Genomic DNA, 25,059 nt, shown 5'->3' on the forward strand with positions numbered 1-25,059 from the left:
GTAGGGCAGAGAGCGTGTTAGTGTGAACAGTTCAGTGATAAGGTTGTTCTCATCAGGATCGACAGCAAACCAACACCGACAACGATAGTTCAGCTACATATGCCGACATCACAAGCTGAAGATGAAGAGATAGATGAAGTATATAAGGATATTAAAAGGGTAATACAGTACATAAAGGAAGAGGAAAATCTAATAGTCATGGGATACTGGAAGGCAGCTGTAGGGGAAGGAATAATCTATTCAAGAATCACAAGAGGAAGAGGTATACTTGGAAAAGGCTGAGCGATATGGGAAGATTTCAGTCATATTACATCATGGTCAGACAGAGATTCTGAAATCAAATACTGGATTGTTAGGTGCACCCAGGAGCAGATATAGACTCAGATCACAATATAGTAATGATGAAGAGGTGGCTGAAGTTTAGGACATTAATCAGGAAGGATCAATATGCAAAGAAGTGGGACACAGAAGTACTAAGGAATGACAAGATACGTTTAAAATTCTCTAAGGCTATAGATACAGCAGTAAGGAATATCTCAGTAGGTAGTACAGTTGAAGAGGAATTGACGTCTCTAAAAAGGGCCATCACAGAAGTTGGAAAGAAAAATGTAGGTACAAAGAAGGTAAATGCGTAGAAACCATGGGTAACAGAAGAAATACTTCATTTGATTGATGAAAGGAGGAAGTACAAAAATGTTCCAGGAGACTCAGCAATACAGAAATACATGTCGCTGAGGAATGAAATAAATAGGAAGTGCACGGAAGCTAAGATGAAATGGCTGCAGGAAAAGTGTGAATAAATCAAAAAAGAAGTGATCGTCGGAAGGAAAGACTCAGCATACAGGAAAGTCAAAACAACCTTCCCTGCTAATAATAAGAGTACAACAGGAATTCTATTGCTAAATGCAGAGGAGTGAGTGGATAGGTGGAAAGAATACACTGAAAGCCTCTATGAGGGGGAAGATTTGTATGATGTAATAGAAGAGGTAACAGGAGTCAATTTAGAAGAGATAGGGGATCCAGTATAATCAGAATTTAAAAGAGCTTTGGAGGACTTACGATCAAATAAGGCAGAAGGGATAGGTATCATTCCTTCGGAATTTCTAAAATCATTGGGGAAGTGGCAACAAAATCTTTATTCATGTTGGTGTGTAGAATTTATGACTCTGGCGACATACCATCTGGCTTTCAGAAAAATATCATCCACACAATTCCGAAGACTGCAAAAGCCGAGATGTCAAAGAATTATCGCACAATCAGCTTAACAGCTCTTGCATCCAAGTTGGTGACAAGAATAGTATACAGAAGAATGGAAAAGAAAATTGAGGATGTGCTAGATGACGATCAGTTTGGCTTTAAAAAAGGTAAAGGCACGAGAGAGGCAATTCTGACATTGTGGTTGATAATGAAAGCAAGACTAAAGAAAAATCAAGACACTTTCATGGGATTTGTCAACCTGGAAAAAGCATTTGACAATGTAAAATCGTGCAAGATGTTGGAAATTCTGAAAAAATAGGGGTAAGCTATAGTGAGAGATGGGTAATATACAATATGTACAAGAGCCAAGAGTGGATGACCAAGAACAAAGTACTCATATTAAAAAGGATGTACAAGAGGGATGTAGTCTTTCCCCCCTACTGCTCAATCTGTACATCAAAGAAGGAATAATAGAAATAAAAGAAAGGTTAATGGAATTAAAATTCAAGGTGAAAGGATATCAATGATATGATTCACTGATGACATTGTTATCCTGAGTGAAAGTGGAGAAGAATTACATGATCTCCTGAACAGAATGACCAATCTAATGAGTAAAGGATGTTGACTGAGAGTAAATAGAAGAAAGTCAAAAGTAACGAGAAGTAGCAGAAATGAGAACAGTGAGAAACTTAACATCATGATGGTCATGAAGTAGATGAAGTTGAGGAATTCAGCTACCTAGGCAGTAAAATAACCAATGATGGACAGAGTAAGGAGGACATCAAAATCAGACTAGCAAAGGCAAAAAGGGCATTCCTGCCCAAGAGAAGTCTACTAGTATCAAACATAGGCCTTAAATTGAGGAAGAAATTTCTGAGAATGCATGTCTGGAGTCAGCATTGTATGGTAATGAAACATGGACTATGGGAAAACAGGAACAAAAGAGATTTGAAGCACTTGAGATGTGGTGCTACAGATGAATGTTGAAAATTAGGTGGACTGATAAGGTAAGGAATGGGGAGGTTCTGCGCAGAATCGAAGAGGAAAGGAATATATGGAAAAACACTGATAAAGAGAAGGGACATGATGATGGGACATCTGTTAAGACACGAGGAAATGACAACCATGGTACTAGAGGGAACTAAATAGGGCAGAACTGTAGAGGAAGACAGAGACTGGAATACATCCAGCAAATAATTGAGGACACAGGTTGCAAGTGCTACTCTGAGATGATGAGGTTGGCACAGGAGAGGAATTTGTTGTGGGTTGCATCAAACCGGTGAGAAGACTGATGACAAATAAATACATAAATCCCTCTGACAATAAGTTCATTACAGATGGAGCACAAGCTTGGACTGAGAAAAGCTGGAGATGGCAACCAGTCTTGTCCTCTTCATGGGGATCGCCCGAGCATTACAGTAAGCACACAAGGGAAAGCAAGAGAAATCTAAATCTGGATGCCAAGAAGAAGAATTTTTAAAGTCATCCTTCTGAATGTGAGCCCAATGCCTTACCAAGACTCTGCTCCACTCTGTAGGAAGTGATGGAAATACAGTCTTAATATAAGCTAAGTTAGTGACTAAACACCAAACATAGACCCATTACAGATTTAACCTATCCTATCAGAGGCAGAGCCACTTGTTACAGTAGTCATATCGCTGTAATATATGCACAGCATTTCATGAGAGCATGACTGCCAACCCGGCATTGACCCAAATGAACAGTCACAATGCACAATGCAGTAGCCTAGTGCAGAGTTGATCACCCAGTGGCAAAATATACTGCTGAGCACACTGCACCCCCCCCCCCCCCCCCCCCCCGCCCCAACACCACTTTCTCTGAATAATGAGGATATAAATTGTTCTTGCAACATGTCCTTAGATTCTGTAATCCTTCTGGTCTCACCCTCTTACCTCACACCCACCTCCATAACTGCACTATGACTTTAACCTCCACTAATCTTTCACTCACATGCTCTTCCCCACACCCACAGTTTCCCTCTCCTCTGTTCTATTTGCCACTCGAAATACACCCCTTAAGACTGTGGGATGTGCAAAACTGCCCCCGTTTGCAGCCAGAGTGAGCTCACTAGTGCCACCCTTCTATCCAGTGAATCTGTTGCCTCTCTCTCCCAGCTGCCAGCCACCCTTTCCGAATCCTCCACTGTACTCCTTGCCTCTTTTCCTCCCTTACCTTCTAAAGTTTCTGAACTTGTACATTGCCTTATGACTCGTGTTGATGTTCACCTCCAAAAACCTTCTTTAAGCAGTCAACAGGCCCACTCATAGTACATAATGACTTAATATCATAACAGTCAAGTTCACTTCTTTCAGTCACTGCATTTATTGCTTTAAAACTATGGTGACAAGGTTGTACTGAGCACTTTTAACGGTTACAACATCAAAGGTCAGCACTTCACAAAACCTGAGTGGCTTCATACAGTTCTTTAAATGGTAGCACAGCTAATGTGGTAACATGATTGGACAGGGAATGCTGGCTTCTGACTTTCTGAAAACTGCCTGATGCTTATAGTTTCACTTCCAGGCAATGACTGACTTAGTATCTTTACATTTGAACAGTTCAGTGCTCACTGACTCACATAGTTTTATACATCCTGACAACTGGGCACTAACTGACTCACACACAATAATTGAATATTTTAACTGTCCAGTGGTCAGGATGTATAAATCTGTGTGATCCCTATTCACAAATGCATGAATTATAGAAAATTATAAAATGGTAAAATGTATGCTTATTACTTGCTTGATATTAACACAACAAACAGGAAAATTAAAAAGAGACAGAGATACAACAGGCATTTAAGTGAGTATGTTTAACTAGTAGCTGTATACTTAGACAATGGCAAAGTTATCAACACTGTTTTATGGGAAAGCAGTTTAAAGTGAAAGGGATTTCCCAAACTACAATGAAAATTTTTGAGAAAGTGAAATTTTCTAATTGGAATAACTAACATGCAAACAAATTATTTTTATGAGACAGAAAAATCAGAGGTACAAACTATGGGACTGAATTATGAAAATAAATAGATTTTAAGATTGAAACATTACAGAACACAAAAAGTTTTAATACAAATAGCTTTTGAAAGACAGAGTTTTTGAAAAAAGTAAAATGTTTGTTAAAAAGAGGAGAATTACAGCTTCTAAATGAGCCATAACAATCTAGAAACAATGTTTTGCAACACTGATAACTTTTGTGCACTTGGTTTGCAATATGTAGTATATCACTAATATTTCTTTAAAGAAAATGTACATAAGAACCAAATGTACCCTTAACACCAGTAATTTAAAAATGATCATGTGAACAACAAATTTCAATGTAACAATGGAAAATCCAGGAAGGAATAGTGATAAAATAACGATATAATGGAAAGTATATCTAAAAACAAAGATGATTTGACTTACCAAACGAAAGTGCTGGCACGTCGATAGACACACAAACAAACACAAACATACACACAAAATTCTAGCTTTCGCAACCAACGGTTGCCTCATCAGGAAAGAGGGAAGGAGAGGGAAAGACGAAAGGATTTGGGTTTTAAGGGAGAGGGTAAGGAGTCATTCCAATCCCGGGAGCGGAAAGACTTACCTTAGGGGGAAAAAAGGACGGGTATACACTCGCACACACACACATATCCATCCACACATATACAGGCACAAGCAGACATATGTCCGCTCCCGGGATTGGAATGACTCCTTACCCTCTCCCTTAAAACCCAAATCCTTTTGTCTTTCCCTCTCCTTCCCTCTTTCCTGACGAGGCAACCGTTGGTTGCGAAAGCTAGAATTTTGTGTGTATGTTTGTGTTTGTTTGTGTGTCTATCGACGTGCCAGCGCTTTCGTTTGGTAAGTCAAATCATCTTTGTTTTTAGATATATTTTTTCCCACGTGGAATGTTTCCTTCTGACATAATGGAAGGGATAGATTGCTACTCATCACATAGCTGAGATGGTGAGTCACAGATAGGCACAATGAAAAGACGGTAATCAAGTTAGCATTTGGCCAAAAAGATAATATTTTGAATTAGACAAAACACACACACACACACACACACACACACACACACACACACACACACACACACACACACGACCACTGTCTCTGGCTGCCAAGGCCTCAGGGGCCAGAGACAGTGGTCTGCATATGTGGTTTTTGTGTGTGTGTGTGTGTGTGTCTAAGAGAGAGAGAGAGAGAGACTACGTTGTCTAATTCAGAAGGTCTTTTTGGCTGTAAGCTAACATGCATGACTGTCTTTACTGTCAAATTTTAATGCAATCTTGCTTAAATAAGAAACTGGTTATTTCATGTAACTATTGTTATGTGTTAGTAACAAAACAGAGGTCAAAGAAGAAGAAAAGTAATACTGTCATGAGGAGTGGCATAAGAACAATTATGATAGCCCCACCTTACTCCACCCTACACAGCTACTCGCTCCAAACTGTACTTCAGTGTCAGAATAATGTATTCAGCAGGCACAATGTAGCCAATCAGCTTCATGTGTTCACATACCTGTATGTGTATGTGTATGGGTACTCTGTCTCTCTGAAGAAGAATTCATTTGAAAGCTTATTGAAGATTCAGTGTCTCAAATATTGAGTGAGTTGTTCTTTTTACTCATTAAATTATTTATATTCAATCTTTGTCTTGGGAAGGGTGATCCTCAACTGCATCTCACATGTTGACAAAAACCTAATAAGTGAGCAGTTAGGTTTACACCCAGGAAAGTCATGCTGTGGACCTTAATGTGATTCTGTACATAGAAGATGGATATGAAAGAGAACAAGTTACAGGAGTGATATTCATTGAAGTGTCAGTAATGTAAGACACCATCAACCACTAAAATATGATTATAAAGGTATATTAAAAAAAGACTACTGTTACTACAATTTATTCAGAGTATGGGATGTTCTTTTTGTCACTCTGCATATTAAGAAGAGGTGGTATAGGACCTTGAAGAATGGTCTTCCTCAGGGTAATGTACTGGCATTCCCACTATACAACATCTACACTCATGACCAACCAATAAATCGTGGAAGAAGAACATTTATTTATGCAGATGACACAGCAACTGCAGTTCAAGGCAAAACTTTTGAGGAAACAGAGATGAAGATGACAGTAGTCCTTGAAGATTTTGGCAAGTACTATGATGATAACCACCTAAAGCCAAATCCCAGAAAGATGCAGGTCTGTGGCTTTCATCTGAGAAACCATGAAGCCAGGAAAAAGTTAAATATTATCTGGAAAGGGCAGCAACAATCCCACTATGATACTCCAAAATAGCTGGTAGTAAAGTTGGATGTTGGTCTCTCATTCAAAGGCCATTGCCAAGAAACAAAGCAAAAAGTGTCTGCCTGCAACAATGTCATCTGTAAACTTACTAGCACAAGCTGGGGCTCACAGTCAAATGTGCTCTGTACATCTGCCCTCGCATTATGCTTCTCTGCAGCAGAATATGCAGCACCAGTATGGCGAAATACCACACATGCTAAAAAATAATGTAAATGGACAGATACAAAATCTACTCACCAAGTGGTAGCAGGGGAACACACACACAAAAGGATTTAACTTTTATAAGCTCTCAGAGCCGATGGTGACTTCTTCTGGCAGAACTGTTGAAGGGGGAGGAAGAGGGGTGAAGGAAAAGGACTAAAGAGGTTTAGGGAAAGGGGTACAGTTGAGAAAAGTCACCCGGAACCCCAGGTCAGGGCAGACTTACTGGACGGGATGAGAAGGAAAGACTGACTGTTGAGGACTGCAGCGGACGAGATTTGAAAACTTGAGAGCTTAAAGGTGGAACACAGGGTAATGTGCAAAACAGCAATTACATCATCACAAGTTGATATGAGTGAAAAGCTGAGTGTATGTAACAGATGTGGGACAGCGAAAAAGAGACAAGTCAAAAAATGAAAGTTGTAGAAAACTAAAATGGAGTGAAGGAGGGCATGATTGTAGGAAGTAATGGCCTCATTGAAATAGTTTATTAATACATTCAAGACCAGTATACTACTGGGTGACAAGTGATGTGCTCTGAAATTGTTTTTTGGATGGATCAGCAATACCAGGATTAGATGAAATGGCACAGAAAATCTGCTTTAGAAATAAGCTGTTGGGATAATTACATCCAGTGAAGGCTGAAGTGACAGTGGTAGTGTATTACTGTAAAGAGTCTGTGTCTGACAAATAAGTTTGCCTCAAATGCCAAGGCTGTGTAGGGGGAAATGTTTAGGAAAGGATGGCAACTGTTGAAGTACTGCTGCTTGCAGTAGGTTTGCTGTGGACAGACGTGTGTACCTGGCCTTTGGTGAGGATGAGATCAACATCAAGGAAACTGACGTGGGATTCAGAATAGGGCTATGTCAGATTTAATTGGGAGAAGGTATTTAGAGATTCCAGGTCAGCTTCACCATGAGTCTATATGGCAAAGATGTTACCAATGTATCTAAACCAAACCAAGTAATGAAGGCTTACGGATCCCACAAAACCCCCCTCCAAGTGACCTATGAAAAGGTTGGCACAGGAAGGAGCCACCTTGGGTCCCATGGTCACACCCCTGATCTGTTTCTATGTCTGCCCATCAAAGTTGAAGTAATTGTTGGTAAGTATAAAGTTGATTATGGTGAGCAAGGAGGATGTCATAGACTTGGAATCAGGTGGATGTTGACTGAGGAAATGTTCAGCAGCAGACAGACCACGCACATGGGAGATGTTGGTATAGAGTGGCATCAAGTGAAAGTGGGAGTGGAATGGGCATGGTTTCAGATGATACAGGAAATGGTTGGTATCATTAATATAGGAGAGAAGTGTTTGTACTATGGGTTGCAGGTGTTGATCAATGAAGGCAGATATAAGTTCAGTGGGTGCTTTGAAGCCACCAACTATAGGATGGCCAGGATGATTGAGTTTGTGGGTTTTAGGATTAAAGTAAAAGGTGGGGGGGGGGGGGGGGGTGTAGGCCAGTTTGAATTACAGGAATGCAATGTTGATGACAGACACTGTATGTAGAAATATCAGACAGCTGGTGTAGACATTCCCTAACATACTCCTGTTAGTCAAGTACCAAAGTGGTAGATCCTTTGCCTGCTGGGAGGATAATGCTGGAGTCATCAGCTTTTAGGGAACATAGAGCCTGGAGTTCTGCAAAGGACAGTTTAGGGTCATGTTGTAGCTTGTGAAGCAATGCTGGGTGTGAGGAAATCTTGGAAGGCTTGTAAGGGATGATTTTGAGATAGTGGTGGTGGATCAAGTTGGGATCATGGTCGGAACTGTGCTGGCGTAAGCTGGTGCCAGCACACCATTTGGCAAAGAGGTTGCAAGACGATAGATAGAGGCCTACAACAGACTCACAGGAAACGCACCGCCAACCCCCTCTCGGCTGCCAGTATTTAGGATTGTTGCCGCAGACCGGATGGCGAGTCTGTCACATGAGTAAGTTCCAGTGTCATCAGACGCAGCCCAGTGGGAATCGCAGAGCTCCGCCGCTAACTCAGAGACAGACAGCACATAACAACCATAATAGTGAACAAAGCAGACTTTGCACTTCACCAGCAGTGAGGTTAATATGGACTATTACAGAGAGCTTGTACCACAATGACAATCTTGAGATAAGTAACTTTCTATTCTTATGAATAAAGAACCCAGTAAATCTATGCATGCAGTTTGTGTTATAGAAAGAGGATACTGGTTACCAAACAACATCCTCTCCTTGCTTCCCACAGTACAGCTCTACAGAGGTGAGAGGACATAAAAGATGGCAACAAGAATCCTTTAGTGACGAAGAATTGCTTGCTTCTCTTGTGTTTCAGATTGCATGGGGGATCGTATTCGAGTGTTTGCTAAAGTTTTCATGTGTTCTTGCATGTATTCCAGGAGGGGAGCCACAGAACTAATCAACTTTCTCTTTTTAGTGGCTTTGCTTGCCTTTTTTTTGCTATAGCATATTTTTGTAAACCATGGCTAACCCACCCCCTCCACCTCCCACCCCCATGCCTCAGTGCCAGATGGCCAGTGTGATGGACCTAACACAAGCTTTTCAGTTTCAGAACCAACAAATTGCTGCTTTGCTGATGACGGTACAACAACATCTGGCTGCACAAGCAGTGTCGGGGGCACAATAACAGAAGCCGACTGACTGACACACCCAACAAGTGCCGCGAACCAGCATACCACTATTCCAGCAATTTCATGACACAGAAGAGGAATGGCATGAATACCCGACAAAGTTCCAAGCTCATTGTGCAGTTCATCACATTCAAGGTACTGTGAAGCTACAATATTTTCTTCCTATGCAGGGTCCACAGTGTTCAGGTTAATAGAGAAACTATTCCCAACTGCATCTCCCGATGAACTCTGTTATGATGAAGTAATCCCTGCATTAACTCACTACTATGATCAGCAAGTTCAAGCAGCTGCAGCCAGATACCATTTTTTTTTTGTTTGTAGAAAAAGTGCTGTGCAACAATGTTCTAATAAACTATTTGTCACATTATGAATTGCTGAGCATTGTGTGAACTTTCAGTTAGACACAGGTGCCTCAGTAACTTTGCTAAATCGTGCCATGCATGGACAGTTAGGGTCACCACGCCTTTCTAAATCTAGCAAGCACCTCACTGCTTACAGTGGACAGGAAATTCCAGTGCTTGGACAGCGTAGTTTGCCTTACACTTACAAATCTCACACTAGGACAGTGAATTTTACTGTGCTGAAGTTAAGAAACAGTGAGAACATTTTTGGTTTAGTTGTCTTTGACTGGTTTGGCCTTAGGAACCACGACAATGTACCGTCGGTCTCTACATTGGTACCACAAGACAGTGTAGATAGCTTACTTAAAGAATTTCCTGAACTATTTTCACAAGGGATGGGAAAAGCTCCCACCTCTCGGCAATTGGTTGCGTGCAGTGACAGTTCTATTCCCCTCCATGGGCAGTTTGTGGTCCTGGCCTCTTACAAACATATTCCCAAGCTCCTGATCCTATTGGTGGTTGATCACCCCATGGCTTCAAACATTTTTGGACTTGATACTTTCACACTGTTTGGCTTTTCAATTTCTGATGAAGTTAAGGTCATTTCCACTGCCTTCCATTTCCAGACCTTGATGATCTGTGTTTGGCCTATGCCTCTCTGTTTCAGTCTGACTTAGGGTGTGCTTCAGACTTCCAGGCTCACATTGCTCTCCGGCCAGATGCTCAGCCGCAGTTCTTCGGGCTCGACCCATTCCTGTGGTCTTACATCCAGCAGTCAAGCAAGAGTTCAGTTGACTGCAGGCTGCTGGCGTCATTGTGCCCATGAAGGCAAGTGCTTGGGTGACCCCATTGATGGCGATCAGGAAACCCAATGGCTCCCTTCACCTATGTGGGTATTTCAGAGTTACAATCAATACACAGTCCCTGGTTGAAACTTACCCCATTCCCAGGCAGGAAGATCTCCTCGCCAAACTTGCACATGGCAAGTGCTTCTCTAAGATCAACCTGGCGGAAGGTTACCACCAATTACCCTTAGATCAGGAATCCCAGAACATTGTGGCCATCAACAAACCTTTCGGATTATATAAATACAAATTTGGTATTTCCTCAGTGCTGGCCATTTTCCAGAGGCACCTGGAGCAGCTCACACAGTCCATCCCGGCTTGTGTCAATTATCTTGATGACATCTTCATCACCAGCCGTACACACCACAAACATTTGGAAAACCTCGGTACCTTATTTGATGCTCTGCAGGCCACAGGCTTACAATGTTGGCTAGAAAAGTGTAGTTTCTTTCAACTGGAGTTGAATATCTGAGGCACTGGCTCAGCAAAGAGGGCATTCATCCATTGGATTGCAATTTTGTGGCCATCAATGCCCTTCCCAGCCCCAAGGATTTATCTGACCTCCAGATTTTTTGGGCAAGGTTAACTACTACTTGAAGTTCTTACCACAGGCTGCTGATGTTGCACAACTCCTCAGTCGCTTGCATCACAAAGGGGTGCCATTCAACTGACTCCTGCCTGTGATCAAGCTTTTCTCTGCTTGAAAACTATGCCCAAGTCTGCCCCTTGCCAACACCCTTCTCTCCGGACTGCCCCTTGGTTGTGGTGGCCAATGCTTCTGCCTATGGTATTGGAGCAATCCTGGCTCACAGAGATGCAGATGACTCAGAACAGCCCATTGCATATGTGTTCAAGTTGCTACCGCCAGCACAGATGAACTATTCTCAAATTGAGAAAGAGGCTCTGGCGATTGTATATGCATTCAAAATTTTCACATCTACCTATTCAGGATGAAGTTCACTCTCCTCACTGATCACAAGCCTTTGGTCACCCTCTTCTGCCCACACACACACACCTCCCCAATTGAAATGCTCAGCGTCTCCAGTGCTGGGCACTGTTCTTATGCAACTACACTTACATTATCCGATATAAGCCCATCTCTCAACACTCCAATGCCGATGGTTTGTCACATTTCCCCTCAGGCCCTGATCCTGAGTTCAACCAGCAGGAAGTCCTCTGCTTTCACATTGATACAGCTAACCAAGATACACTGGATGGATTTCCCATCACTGCTGCATATGTCACCTCTGCCATACTCCGGGACCCCATTGTGTGGCAGGTTCTCCACTATGTGACCCATGGTCGGCCCACCTGTCTGACTCACTAGTTGAAAACTTAATTCAGTCCCTGGTGTCACCCTCCCACAGGCACTTGGTTGTGGTGGGTGTCCTGTTGCCCACGGAGCCTGACACCCATCAGGCGATCATTCCATCCGATTTGCATCACTGCATCCTATGCTTGCTACACCACGGAACTGGGGGATGTCCTGTATGAAGAAGATGGCTTGCCAGCAAGTGTATTGTTCTGGCATCAAATGCTTGGTCCATGCGTGCACGGTGTCTGCGCATCACCGACCAGCCCGCTGTAATCATTTGGTCCCTGACCCACAACCGCATCCATCTCAAATTTGCGGGCCCATTCTTGGGATCAGTGTGGTTACTCATTATGGATGCATACTCCAGATACCTGTATGTGGTGTGGATGGCGTCCACCGTGACTGATGCCACACTCAAACCTAAATCTCAGATCAGAATTTGAACTGCAGCCCTTTGAGGTTGAAGTACAGTGTTTTTCCACAGTGGTAACTTGCGTGGCAGATACACTATGTTGGATGAAGCCAAAATGAGGATAGTAAATTATTTTAATACAAAAATCAGCTAAATTATTCAAAGCAACCAACTAAAAGATACAATAGGTGTATAGTACTTAAACTGCTGAGTGAAAGAAAACAAGAAATTCTTGGCTAGTAACATCTGCTATTGATTCATACTCTGTTTAGAGCATGTAATATTTACTGAACAACAAAATCTTCTGCCATCTCTTTTTGATTATCACTTCCCTTTTCCTTGCATTCCACAGCATTTGCATTTTTCTGTCTGCTTTGTGGTCCCTTAAAATGTTTATCATTCCATTCTTTCCTTGACTTCATATCTTAGTTGTTTCATGTGGTGTGGCCAGTATGAAGCTTGCCTCTGCCCACATTCTTTCCATATTTGTCTTTTTCATTTCTAGTCTGTCTTCTCTGCCAATTTCTATTGTTATATTAAAATGTGGGTAATGTTTTATTCTGTAATAGTCATTTCTTTTCTTTTGTGGCTTGTCTACCTTCAGCCTAATTCCATTTATGAGACCTTCCTTGGAGACATTAGATTCCTCATTTATGTTTCGATTCTGTTTCTCAGTGATAACTCATTACTGATTTGATCACTAAGTTTCTTTGCTTGTATGTTTCAATCCCATCTAAAATATAATTATTTACCTTGTCTGTCCCCAGTGGGCAGAACAGAAAAGGAACTAAATGCAAGATACATTATTGTTGTGCAACTACTTCTATTGCTTTTCAAATCATTTTTAGTGTGTTCTGAATTTAAAATGAATTTTTTGAATATGTTGGAAGCTGGTTATAAAATTGGACTTACCCTGTCTTGACTACCATCAGACACCATAACAAAATATTCCGCAGGGAAGCCTTCAGGTTGGCCCTTGGGTATCAGCATATGCTGTGGCCACCCACATCCACAGTAGGTGTATGGTGCCTGTTGCTGTGATGATCCAATTCCGGTAAGGTTGCGAAATGTCCGTTCAAATGGTATTGTTACTGATGATGCATCAGAGCGACGCTGAAAGGTGCTTCGCCCACTGTTCACTACAATAGAATTACAGTTAACACCAGTGGAACAATAAACATCACATAAATGAAGAATAGTCTATAAGAGGAACTCATTACATTATTCTTAAAGGGGAGAAACTGTCAGGTGCAAAAGTGGCATCAGGTGCACCTACTGAACTGTTATAAAGATGTTACTGTTCGTGACAAATATGGAGGCAAGGTGAAACATTCTTGTCAAGCAGAAATATCCTATTATATGTACAATAAGGGAAAGGCAGCCACTCACCTATAATGGACTGATGTGTGAAGTTCATAAATATGTACACACATTCACACATACGTAACTGCACAGACACCCACTCTCCCATGACTAAGTCATACTGTGGAGACAGAGACAGACCCGAGAGAGAGAGAGAGAGAGAGAGAGAGAGAGAGGGTGGGTAGGTGTCTGGGTATCTGTGTGTGAGTACATTTACTAGAAAAAGAGCAAGAGCTTGGAAACTAGTGTGAATACGGTTTTTGTTATGTGTTTCTTTTTCCTTTTATTTACATATTATACTATCCAAGGATATTAAATGTTCAAATGTGTGTGAATATGTGAATTCCTAAGGGACCAAATTAATGAGGTCATTGGTCCCTAGACTAACACACTACTTAAGCTAACTTATGCTAAGAACAACAAACACACACATGCCCGAGGGAGGACTCAAACCTCCGGCGGGAGGGGCCACTCAATCCATGACATGGCGCCTCAAATCACGCCAAGAATATCCATTATTGTTTAGAAATATGTTAATGAAGTCAATGAAATTTTGTTTTTGTTATGTTGGTACGAACAGGGAAAAAAATGTAACTCAAGTGACAAATTGTATGGAATAACTACCGTATTTACTCAAATCTAAGCCGCACTTGAATCTAAGCTGCACCTGAAAAATAAGACTTGAAATCAAGGAAAAAAAAATTTCCTGAATCTAAGCCACACCTGAAATTTGAGACTCGAAATTCAAGGGGAGAGAAAAGATTTGGACCGCACCTCCAAATCGAAACAAGGTTGGTCCATTGTAACATGAGACACAATTTAAGTCAAATGGATGAAGATACAGCAACAGTAGTTTGATTTATGTCATACACTTAGCAGTTAAGCTTTACCAGGTAGCCATTGCTATGCGTCAGGTGCTCCATCTGTATTTATATGGGTACACTTCCTTTTTCACATGCTTCATCTGGTTTGAATCGATTGCTTATTTTGCTTTGATCTGATAAGTGCCGTTCTCTTTGTTATAGGTGTTTATGTCACTGTTAGCTGAAAATGCATTATTGTACTGTGTCATGCATAGTTTGTCGCATTCTGATCAACATAGCCAAAGCCATGCAGACAAACAAAAATTACGTGAAGCGAAATGTAGTGTAAGGAGCGCTATGCGAGAGGCGTTCAATGAATTTGAAAGTAAAGTTCTATGTACTGACTTGGCAGAAAATCCTAAGAAATTTTGGTCTTATGTCAAAGCAGTAGGTGGATCAAAACAAAATGTCCAGACACTCTGTGACCAAAATGGTACTGAAACAGAGGATGACAAACTACAGGCTGAAATACTAAATGTCTTTTTCCAAAGCTGTTTCACAGAGGAAGACTGCACTGTAGTTCCTTCTCTAGATTGTAGCACAGATGACAAAATGGCAGATATCAAAATAGATGACAGAGGGATGGAAAAACAATTAATATAGCTCATAAGAGGAAAGGCAGCTGGACCTAATGGGATACCAGTTCGATTTTAAACGGAGTACGTGAAGAAACTTGCCCCCCTTCTTGCAGCAGTGTACCGTAGCTCTCTAGAAGAGCGTAGCATTCCAAAGGATTGGAAAAGGGCACAGGTCATCCCTGTTTTCAAGAAGGGACATCGAACAGATGTGCAGAACTATAGACCAATATCTCTAATGTCGATCAGTTGTAGAATTTTGGAACACGTATTATGTTCGAGTATAATGACTTTTCTGGAGACTAGAAATCTACTCTGTAGGAATGAGCGTGGGTTTCAAAAAAGATGATTGTGTGAAACACAGCTCGTGTTATTTGTTCACGAGACTCAGAGGACCATAGACACGGGTTCTCAGGTAGATGCCTTGTTTCTTGACTTCTGCAAGGCGTTCGATACAGTTCCCCACAGTCGTTTAATGAACAAAGTAAGAGCATATGGACTATCAGACCAATTGTTCGATTGGATTGAAGAGTTCCTAGATAGCAAAATGCAGCATGTCATTCTCAATGGAGAGAAGTCTTCCAAAGTAAGTGTGATTTCAGGTGTGCCGCAGGGGAGTGTTGTAGGACCATTCCTATTCATAATATACATAAATGACCTTGTGGATAACATTGGAAGTTCACTGAGGCTTTTTGTGGATGATGCTGTAGTATATCGAGAGGTTGTAACAATGGAAAATTGTACTGAAATGCAGGAGGATCTGCAACGAATTGACACATGGTGCAGGGAATGGCAATTGAATCTCAATGTAGACAAGTGTAATGTACTGTGAATACATAGAAAGAAAGATCCTTTATTATTTAGCTACAATATAGCAGGTCAGCAACTGGAAGCAGTTAATTCCATAAATTATCTCAGAGTAGGCATTAGGAGTGATTTAAAATGGAATGATCACATAAAGTTGATCGTCGGTAAAGCAGATGCCAGACTGAGATTCATTGGAAGAACCCTTAGGAAATGCAATCCGAAAACAAAGGAAGTAGGTTACAGTACACTTGTTCATCCATTGCTTGAATACTGCTCACCAGTGTGGGATCTGTACCAGATAGGGTTGATAGAAGAGATAGAGAAGATCCAACAGAGAGCAGTGCGCTTCGTTACAGGATCATTTACTAATCGCGAAAGCGTTACGGAGATGATAGATAAACTCCAGAGGAAGACTCTGCAGGAGAGATGCTCAGTAGCTTGATAGGGGCTTTTGTTGAAGTTTCGAGAACATACCTTCACCGAGGAGTCAAGCAGTATGTTGCTCCCTCCGACATATATCTCATGAAGAGACCATGAGGATAAAATCAGAGAGATTAGAGCCCACACAGAGGCATACCGACTATCTTTCTTTCCACGAACAATACAAGACTGGAATAGAAGGGAGAACCGATAGAGGTACTCAAAGTACCCTCCGCCACATACTGTCATGTGGCTTGCGGAGTATGGATGGATATGTAGATATAGATTTATTAGCAACCATCTCTTGTCACAGGTAGGAAAAAATTGAGAACGTAGAGTTGTAACAATACGAGAGAAGGAAAGTTGATACTCACCATATAGCAGAGATGCAGAGCCGCAATTGGCACAATAAAAAGATTCACACAATCATAGTTTTCGGTCATTAAGGCCTTTGTCAGCAGTAGACACACATACACACACGCACACACACACTCACGCAAGTGCAACTAACTCAGTTCACTCCTCCATCCAACCGTGATCCACCCCCACTGCCTCCAAACCACCCCCTGTTAACTTTCCAGAATTTCTTATCCTCGAACCTTGCCTCACCATCATTCCCCAAATCCCTCAACATGCATACTAACATTACATATGCAGAATGAACTGCAGTCCACCATCTAAAAACTGATCCCGATCTTATAATCCTACCTGCAGACAGAGGCTCCACCACTGTAGTTTTGAACCGCAAGGATTACATGGCAGAAGGACTCCGTCAGTTGTCAGATACTTCCACCTACAAACCATGCCACAGTGATCCCATTCCAGCAATCCAGCAGGATCTCCAGTCACTACTCAAATACTTAGGCCCATCCCAGAACCTCTCCCCAGAGTCCATCTCTCTACTTACCCCTACCAATCCCTGCACTCCCACCTTCTACGTGTTTCCTAAAGTCCATAAACCCAACCACCCAAGACACCCTATTGTGGCCGGTTACTGTGCCCCCACTGAGAGAATCTCTGCTCTCCTAGACCAACACCTTCAACCTATTACTCGGAACCTATCCTCCTATATAGAAGAAACCAACCATTTCCTCTACCGACTCTCCACAGTTCCTCTCTTTACTACACAGTGCCTTGCTCGTCACTATTGATGCCACATCCCTGTACACTAACATTCTTAATACCCATGGCCTTACTGCTATCAAACACTACCTTTCCAGATGCCCTATGGATTCCAAACCAACAATCTCCTTCCTGGTCTCCATGACCAACTATATCCTCACCCACAATTACTTCTCCTTTGAACACATTACCTACAAACAAATCTGCAGTACGGCTATGGGCACCTACATGGCACCATCCTATGCTAACCTATTCATTGGCCATCTAAAGGAATCCTTCCTAAAAACCAAGAATCCTAAACCCCTCACCTGGTTCAGATTCATTGATCTTCGCTATCTGGATTGAAGGCGAGGACACCTTATTCACATTCCTCCAGAACCTTAACAACTTCTCCCCCATTTGCTTCACCTGGTCCTAATCAACCCACCATGCCACCTTCCCAGATGTTGACCTCCACCTCAGAGATGGCTACATTAGTACCTCCATCAATATCAAACCTACTAACCACCAGCAATACCTCCACTTCGACAGCTGCCACCCGTTTCATACCAAGAAGTCCCTTCTGTACAGCCTAGCCACCCACGGTCGTCACATCTGCAGTGACGAGCAGCCCCTCTCTAAATATACCGAGGGTCTCACTGAAGCCTTCACTGACCATAATTATCCTCCCATCCTTGTACAAAAAGAAATCTCCCGTGCCTTATCTTTCCAGTCTTCCACTGCCTCCCAAAGTCCCACAGTCCGGCCACAGAGGAGCATTCCCCTCGTAACTCAGTATCATCCGGCCAATTTCACTGACAACGATTTGTTGTAGAATCATGGAACATATTTTGTGTTCAGACATAATGACCTTTCTAGACTCTGAGAAGCTCATCTGCAGAAATCAGCACGGTTTTAGGAAACAGCGGTCATGTGAGACACAGCTGGCCGTCTTTGTGCATGGTATACAACAGGCTCTAGATATCGGCTACCAGATTGGTTCCATATTTCTTGACTTTCGAAAGGCGTTCGACTCAGTTCCACACTGTTGCTTGCTACAAAAAGTGCGTGCTTACGACCTATCCAGTGACATATCCGGTTGGATTGAAAGTTTTCTAACAGACAGGGAGCAGTATGTCGTCCTGAATGGGGTAACTTAAAAAGAAACAAGAGTAACTTCAGGTGTGCTCCAGGGCAGGGTAATAGGTCCTCTGCTTTTTACGATTTACATGAACGATCTGGTTGATGGTATTGACAGCAGCCTTAGACTGTTTGCCGATGATGCTGTTGTCTACAGGAAAGTAGTATCACACGAAAGTTGTGAACAAATCAATGAGGATTTGCAGAAAATAAATGTGTGGTATAATGACAGGCAGTTATCTCTCAATATTAGTAAGTGTAGCCTACTGCATATAACAAGGCGAAAAACCCCATTAATGTATGAGTATAAAATAAATAATCAGTCTTTGGAAGCGGTAACATCAGTCAAGTATCTGGGTGTGACTATTCGAAATGATCTCAAATGGAATGATCAGATTACACAAGTAACGGGTAAGGCGGACCCTGGATTGTGGTTTATTGGTAGAATCCTGAAGCGATGCAGTGCTTCAACAACGAAAATATCTTACAATACGTTAGTTCGCCCAGTCTTATGAGTTTTGTTCGTCTGTATGGGACCCTTACCAGTTGGGTCTGATTCAAGAAATTGAGAAGGTCCAAACAAGAGCGGCAAGATTCATGACTGGTAGATTTAGCCATTGCGAGAGTGTTACAAATTTCATAGAAAGTTTGAAGTGGTACACACTTGCAGATAGACGACACGCCAAACAGAAGGGGCTGCTCACTAAATTCCAAAATCCAGTCTTCACTGAGGATGTAAAGCATATATTATTACCACCAACTTTAAAATTGCGTAATGATCATCATTCAAAGATAAGGGAAATAAGAGCTCGTACTGAGGCATTCAGAAAGTCGTTTTTCCCTCGTGCGATCCACGAGTGGAACAGAGGGGCGTAAATATGACTTTGGCCCAAATTGTGCCCTCCGCCACACACCGCTTGGTGGCTAGTGGAGTATATATGTAGATGTAGATGTAGATGTAGACTGGAGCAACTGAATTACATTCTCCGCCAGGGTTTCCATTACTTCTCGTCATGTCCTGAAATGAGAAATGTCCTATCCACTAACCTTCCCACCCCTCCTACCGTGGTATTCCGCCGTCCACCAAACCTACGCAATATACTCATCCATCCTTACACAACACCTGCTCCCAATCTCATACCTCATGGCTCAGACCCCAGTAATAGACCTAGATGCAAGACCTGTCCCATACATCCTCCTACCACCACCTACTCCAGTCCGGTGACTAACATTACCCATCACATCAAAGGCAGGGCTACCTGTGAAACCAGTCATGTGGTCTACAAGCTAAGCTGCAACCACTGTGCTGCATTCTATGTAGGCATGACAACCAACAAGCTGTCAGTCCACATGAACGGCTACCGACAAACTGTGGCCAAAAAACAAGTGGACCACCCTGTTGCTGAACAAGCTGCCAAACATGATACCCCTCATCTCAATGACTGCTTCACAGCCTGTCCCATATGGATCCTTCCCACCAACACCAGCTTTTGTGTATTGTGCAGGTGGAAACTTTCCCTGCAATAGCTCCTACATTCCCGTAACCCTCCTGGCCTCAACCTTCGTTAGTTACTGTCCTCACCCATCCAGCCTCCTCCTTGTTCCCATTCCAGCACTACACAGCCATCATTTCGCTGCCACATGCAGTCTTTTAATTTCTTTTATTTTTATTTTTATTTCTCTCCTTTCCGCTACTTACCCCCTCCCCCCTCCGCACCTTCTCTCCTACCCTCCGTCTAAACTGCAACACTTCACTGTCCGCCACTCCCACCATACTATCCCTCCCCCTCCCCACCCCTGCCTCCTCCTTACCCCCACCCAGTTGCCACTCCCATCATGCACTGGTGCTGCTGCTCACAGTGTAGTTTCAGCTCTCTGAGACTGCAGATAAGTGTGCTAGTTGTGCTTGCGTGAGTGTGTGTGTGCGTGTGTGTATGTGTGTCTACTGCTGACAAAGGCCTTAATGGCCGAAAGCTATAATTGTGTGAATCTTTTTATTGTGCCTATCGCAGCTCAGCCTCTCCGCTATATGGCGAGTAGCAACTTTCCTTCTCTCGTATTGTTACATTCCATCCTGAATTTTCCACTTTTAGAACGGAGAGTTGGTCATATTGACATACATCCCAAACAGTCTTGCCAGCTGGATTTTCGTGGTAGATTTTTAGTGATGACTTCAAATGCTTGTACTTGTATGTTGTACTTGTCTTCAGTCCATAGACTGATTTGATTGCAGCTCTCCACATTTTTCTATCCTGTGCAATGCAGAGCAGCAACACTTATAAAACAGGAATTAAAATAACTTAGAAATTAAATGCTGAAATTTAAAATAAAATTTTATTAGATTTTGAATACATCTTATACGAAATGTTCAAAATATCAGTCATAATTCTGAACCACTGTCACTCTTTTCTTTGTTGCTCATTTCTTCATACAGAGCATCGTCCTCCGTACCATCTAGTGCATTGGATATCGAACATTTTTTAAATTCTTGTTGCACAGTCTGATTTGGAACACACTTCCAAGCATCATAAATCCATTGGCACACTTGCGACAAACTTGCGTGTTTTACACATCCTGTTGGTGTCATTTGTTTGTTGCTTTTTGAAAGCCAGTCTGTGTACATGTGTCAAGTGGTTGCAGAATTGATGTCATCCCACCTGGAATTACTCCCAAGTCCGTTTTGTTTTCCTCTAATTGTCATTTTACTGCAGGTACTATATGGCCTGCGTACGCATCGAATACCAACAGACTGCGAAACCAAGCATTGCGCCAGGACAACAATTCCACACATGCCTAATCCATTCCAGCACCATGCCCTCCAAAAACCACCCAGTTTCGTTTGCTTGTACAATTACAGTTTTTAGAAACACTTCTGATTTCGGTAAAGTCTTTTCCTCGAAAACTATGAATGGGTGTAATTTATGTCCATCTGCTGTGGAAGTAAGCATCACGGACATCCACTGTTTTTCACCCCCTGATCTAAGAACACTTATGTCTTTCTTTCCTTTGGTGTCAACCGTGTAATGTGACATAATGTCAAAATATATGGGAGTTTGGTCAGCATTTCCTATCTGACTGAGAAGGTATTGCTTTTCTGTGCACCGCCGCATTATGAAGCGCTGAAATTCCACAAGTTTTTGTTCATAATTTTTCGGCAGCTTCGTGCAACTGAAGTTTGCCATCAAAGTGACAAACCCCAGTGCTTCATAAACAGATCAATCTAGCTGTGACTAGCCTTAAAATTTTCGATTTTTTGCTCTCTAGCAATTTCATGTGCCTTAATTTTTCAAATTTCGGCGTTCACAGGCAGGTATTTCTGACGCTGTTCCTTAACAAATTCATTTAAAATCACTTCTAGTGCATGATATCGGCCACACTTTGGCCCACTAAATGCTTTCCTGCTACTTGAACATTCAAATAATTTTCTCTCTGCAGTCTCCATCACCTGACATTGCTCTCATCGATCCCGTATCACCGACCTGCAGTACCATGAGAACTGTGTTCCGCAAAAGAAATCATTCCCCTCTTGAATTTGGCACTATAATGAAAGTTCTTCATTATGGTTCACTAACACCAACAAGCACTTCACAAAAATTCCACAAAGCAATAGGTGCCACTACACGAAATCTTGATGAGTCCCAGCATACAAACTCGTGTAACAATCCTAAAGCCTTGGGCATTATTGGTATTTTTGTGCAAAGAAATTTATTTTTGTTGCTACGAATATTGAAAAGGCTGCTACATTCGAAGATGGACAATATGGAATTTCTATTTACTTTATTGGATAATGTGTGAAAATGACACAGAGGTTTTGGCGCCAGTATTTATCTCTGTGTCTGCATAGCATGCTTGTGTAGTGCTACATATATTTGATGGCAGAAGTTAGTTTTGGCAGCACCTACCAACATTTTTCAGAACTTCCGCTTACTTTGCACTCAATTCTAAGCCGCAGGTGGTTTTTTGGATTACAAAAACTGGAAAAAAAGTGCATCTTACATTCAAGAAATATGGTAGTTTTACACAGACTTTACAGTAATAGTGATGTATATGTTTCATTCAGATGGATAAATTGAAATACTGAGCCATCATAACATTCTTTCTTTTTGACACAATATCACCAACAGAAATCTTATCAAAGTTGGTGAAAGATTTTAAGAACCTTGCTTCTTCATGTTCACTACTTAACAGATGGGTCATTGTATTCGAATGTTGACCCACCTGGATAGCCACACATGTTAAAGTACTGCTTCCAGGATAAGGACGTGCACCAGCCCCGCATCAAATCTGCCCAGCGGATTAATCACGGGGTCAGTGTGTCGGCCAACCTGGATGTGGCTTTTAAGCAGTTTCCTATATCCAAAGGTGAAAAACAGGCTGGTACCCACAGCCCACCCTACTTACCTGATATGGAAGCATTTAGGAAACTTTTGCACACTTTCACATGAATCACACTATATGCAGACAGTTGGGGTACACACATTCCATCCTAGTCAGTAATGGGGTGGCAACAGGAAGAGATTTGGCCACCACTTAAATTAACCATGCCAGATCCATTAACCCTTTAACTGCTCTGGACGTGTTAATGCGTGCACCTTTGTACCTGTCCCTGTGTGCTCTGAACATGTTTACATGTGCCACCAGTCCTTCTACCTGGTAATCTGAAAGTGTCTACACGCAGACAAAGGTATATGAAAAAGAAGAACAAGCATTTAAATGTTGCCATGCCCATGCAACAGATGTCACATAATCGCAACTGCAGCTAAAAGGATGAAGAAAGTGCTCAGTAGTATTGATTAATTTAAAATGTATGAAATATCGATGCCACAGGTAATATAGAAGAGAAAGGGTTCAGTACATTTCATATGAAGAATTAATACATCTTTTTAAATGGGTGCTATATTAGATAAATGCTGTTCAAAACAAAATGCAAAAATAATGTTTAGATTAAAAAAAAAAAATAAGAAGAAGAATCTTAATTTTCGACAACTGTTTGTTAATGTGGTTGACATGTAGTTCCACGCTTCACGCCAAAAATTGAACCAACAAGGTATAACTGACAACAACACTGCACCAAAAGAGGCAAGCATGATTTCATCCTCTGTCTACCTTTTTTCCCTTCTTTTTCCTTAGAATTTTTCCTGTCTAGTTCAGGGTCCACTTGTATGGGACTTGGTGTATTTTATTTGCTTCACTATATAACTTTGCGGCTGGATTCCCCTCCAGGTGGCACAGCTATCTAGATAACCTAATAGAGGGGAGAAATGTACCATCTGTCTGTGAACTATGTATATTGCGTTTTCTGAATTATCTTATTTTGCTTGTTTGTGGATCATATTATCTGATGCAGAATTTGGGGATCAGCCAGCATTTGCCTAAAGGAGCGTGGGAAGCTGCCTAAAAGCCAAACACAGGCTGGCCATTGTACCAGCCCACAGTCATTAATCTGCCAGTGGTTTCAATGTAGGTCTGGCTCACCTCACTGTCTCGCAAGCTAGCATGCTGTGTGTTGTGATATACTAGCACCTTACTAATGATAAAATAATACCTTTGAAATATTATGAAAGTATTCAGAATGAAAATACACTAATTGAACAAAAGTATTCAGACACCTATTATTGGACATTAATATGAGCTGTGTCCAAACTTCGCCTATATGAGAGCCTGAACTCTGCTGCGGACACTTTCAATGAGGTGTCTAAAAATCTGCAAAGTAATGCCAGCCCATTCCTCCTCAGCAAGCAGAAACCAGAGAAGGTACTTATGTTGGATGCAGGGGTCTGGAGTGAAGCTGGCATTGTAACTCAAACCAAGGGTATTCCATTGGGTTTAGGTTGGGGCTCTGGGCAGAGCAGTCCATTTGAAGAATATTGTTGTCTACAAAAATTGCCTTGCAAATGCTTGCTTTACGTCAGGGCATGCTGTCATGCTGATACAAATGTTGTCTTCAAACTGTTCCTCTACTGTACACAGTGCAGTAAAATGTGATCACAGCCTTACACAATTAGCATTTTTCTTAAGAAGGGTACGGGGACCACACCTGAATCATGAAAAATACCCCCATACCACAACACTGCCTCATCCACATATCCCTGCTGCCAGTATGCAACACCATCTAGGAACTTGCCAAACGCAAACCCTTCTATCAAACTGCCACAGAATATAGAATGATTCATCACTCAAAATCGCTCATTTTCAGTCATCTGCTGTGCAGTGGTGTTGCTCTGTACACCACCTTAAGTGTCATTTACCCCTCATTACATAGTGTATCATTTAAGTGTTGTAGGCTGATGTTTAAAATTATGAAATTTTTCTTAACAAATGCAAAAAGATTCTATATGAGAAACAAAAACAAATAAGAATATTTTAATCTTTACTTTTATAGAATATAAAATTTGCTGTGCCTTGAGCATAAATGTTCCATGTCTAAGAATAATTACCGTGAAAGAATGTATTACACTGAAGACACTTACACATTAAAGATGTGTTATTAGATGAAGACTTACGAATCCTTTATTACAATATTTGAGCTATTTTTGTGAGAATAGT

At 41.7% G+C, this 25,059-nt stretch overlaps 1 protein-coding gene across 1 annotated transcript in view; it reads right to left on the minus strand.

The window, feature by feature from the left end:
• LOC126101182 (phenoloxidase 2-like) overlaps positions 1 to 25,059 on the minus strand; it is a 213,004-nt gene that overhangs the window by 17,878 nt on the left and 170,067 nt on the right. Inside the window, exon 12 of the mRNA XM_049911879.1 lies at positions 13,158 to 13,384. Coding sequence (XP_049767836.1) covers positions 13,158 to 13,384 — 227 coding nt within the window. The remainder of the gene's footprint in view (positions 1 to 13,157; positions 13,385 to 25,059) is intronic.

The sequence above is a fragment of the Schistocerca cancellata genome, chromosome 9 (assembly GCF_023864275.1).
Source record: "Schistocerca cancellata isolate TAMUIC-IGC-003103 chromosome 9, iqSchCanc2.1, whole genome shotgun sequence".
Taxonomy (NCBI): Eukaryota; Metazoa; Arthropoda; class Insecta; order Orthoptera; family Acrididae; genus Schistocerca; species Schistocerca cancellata.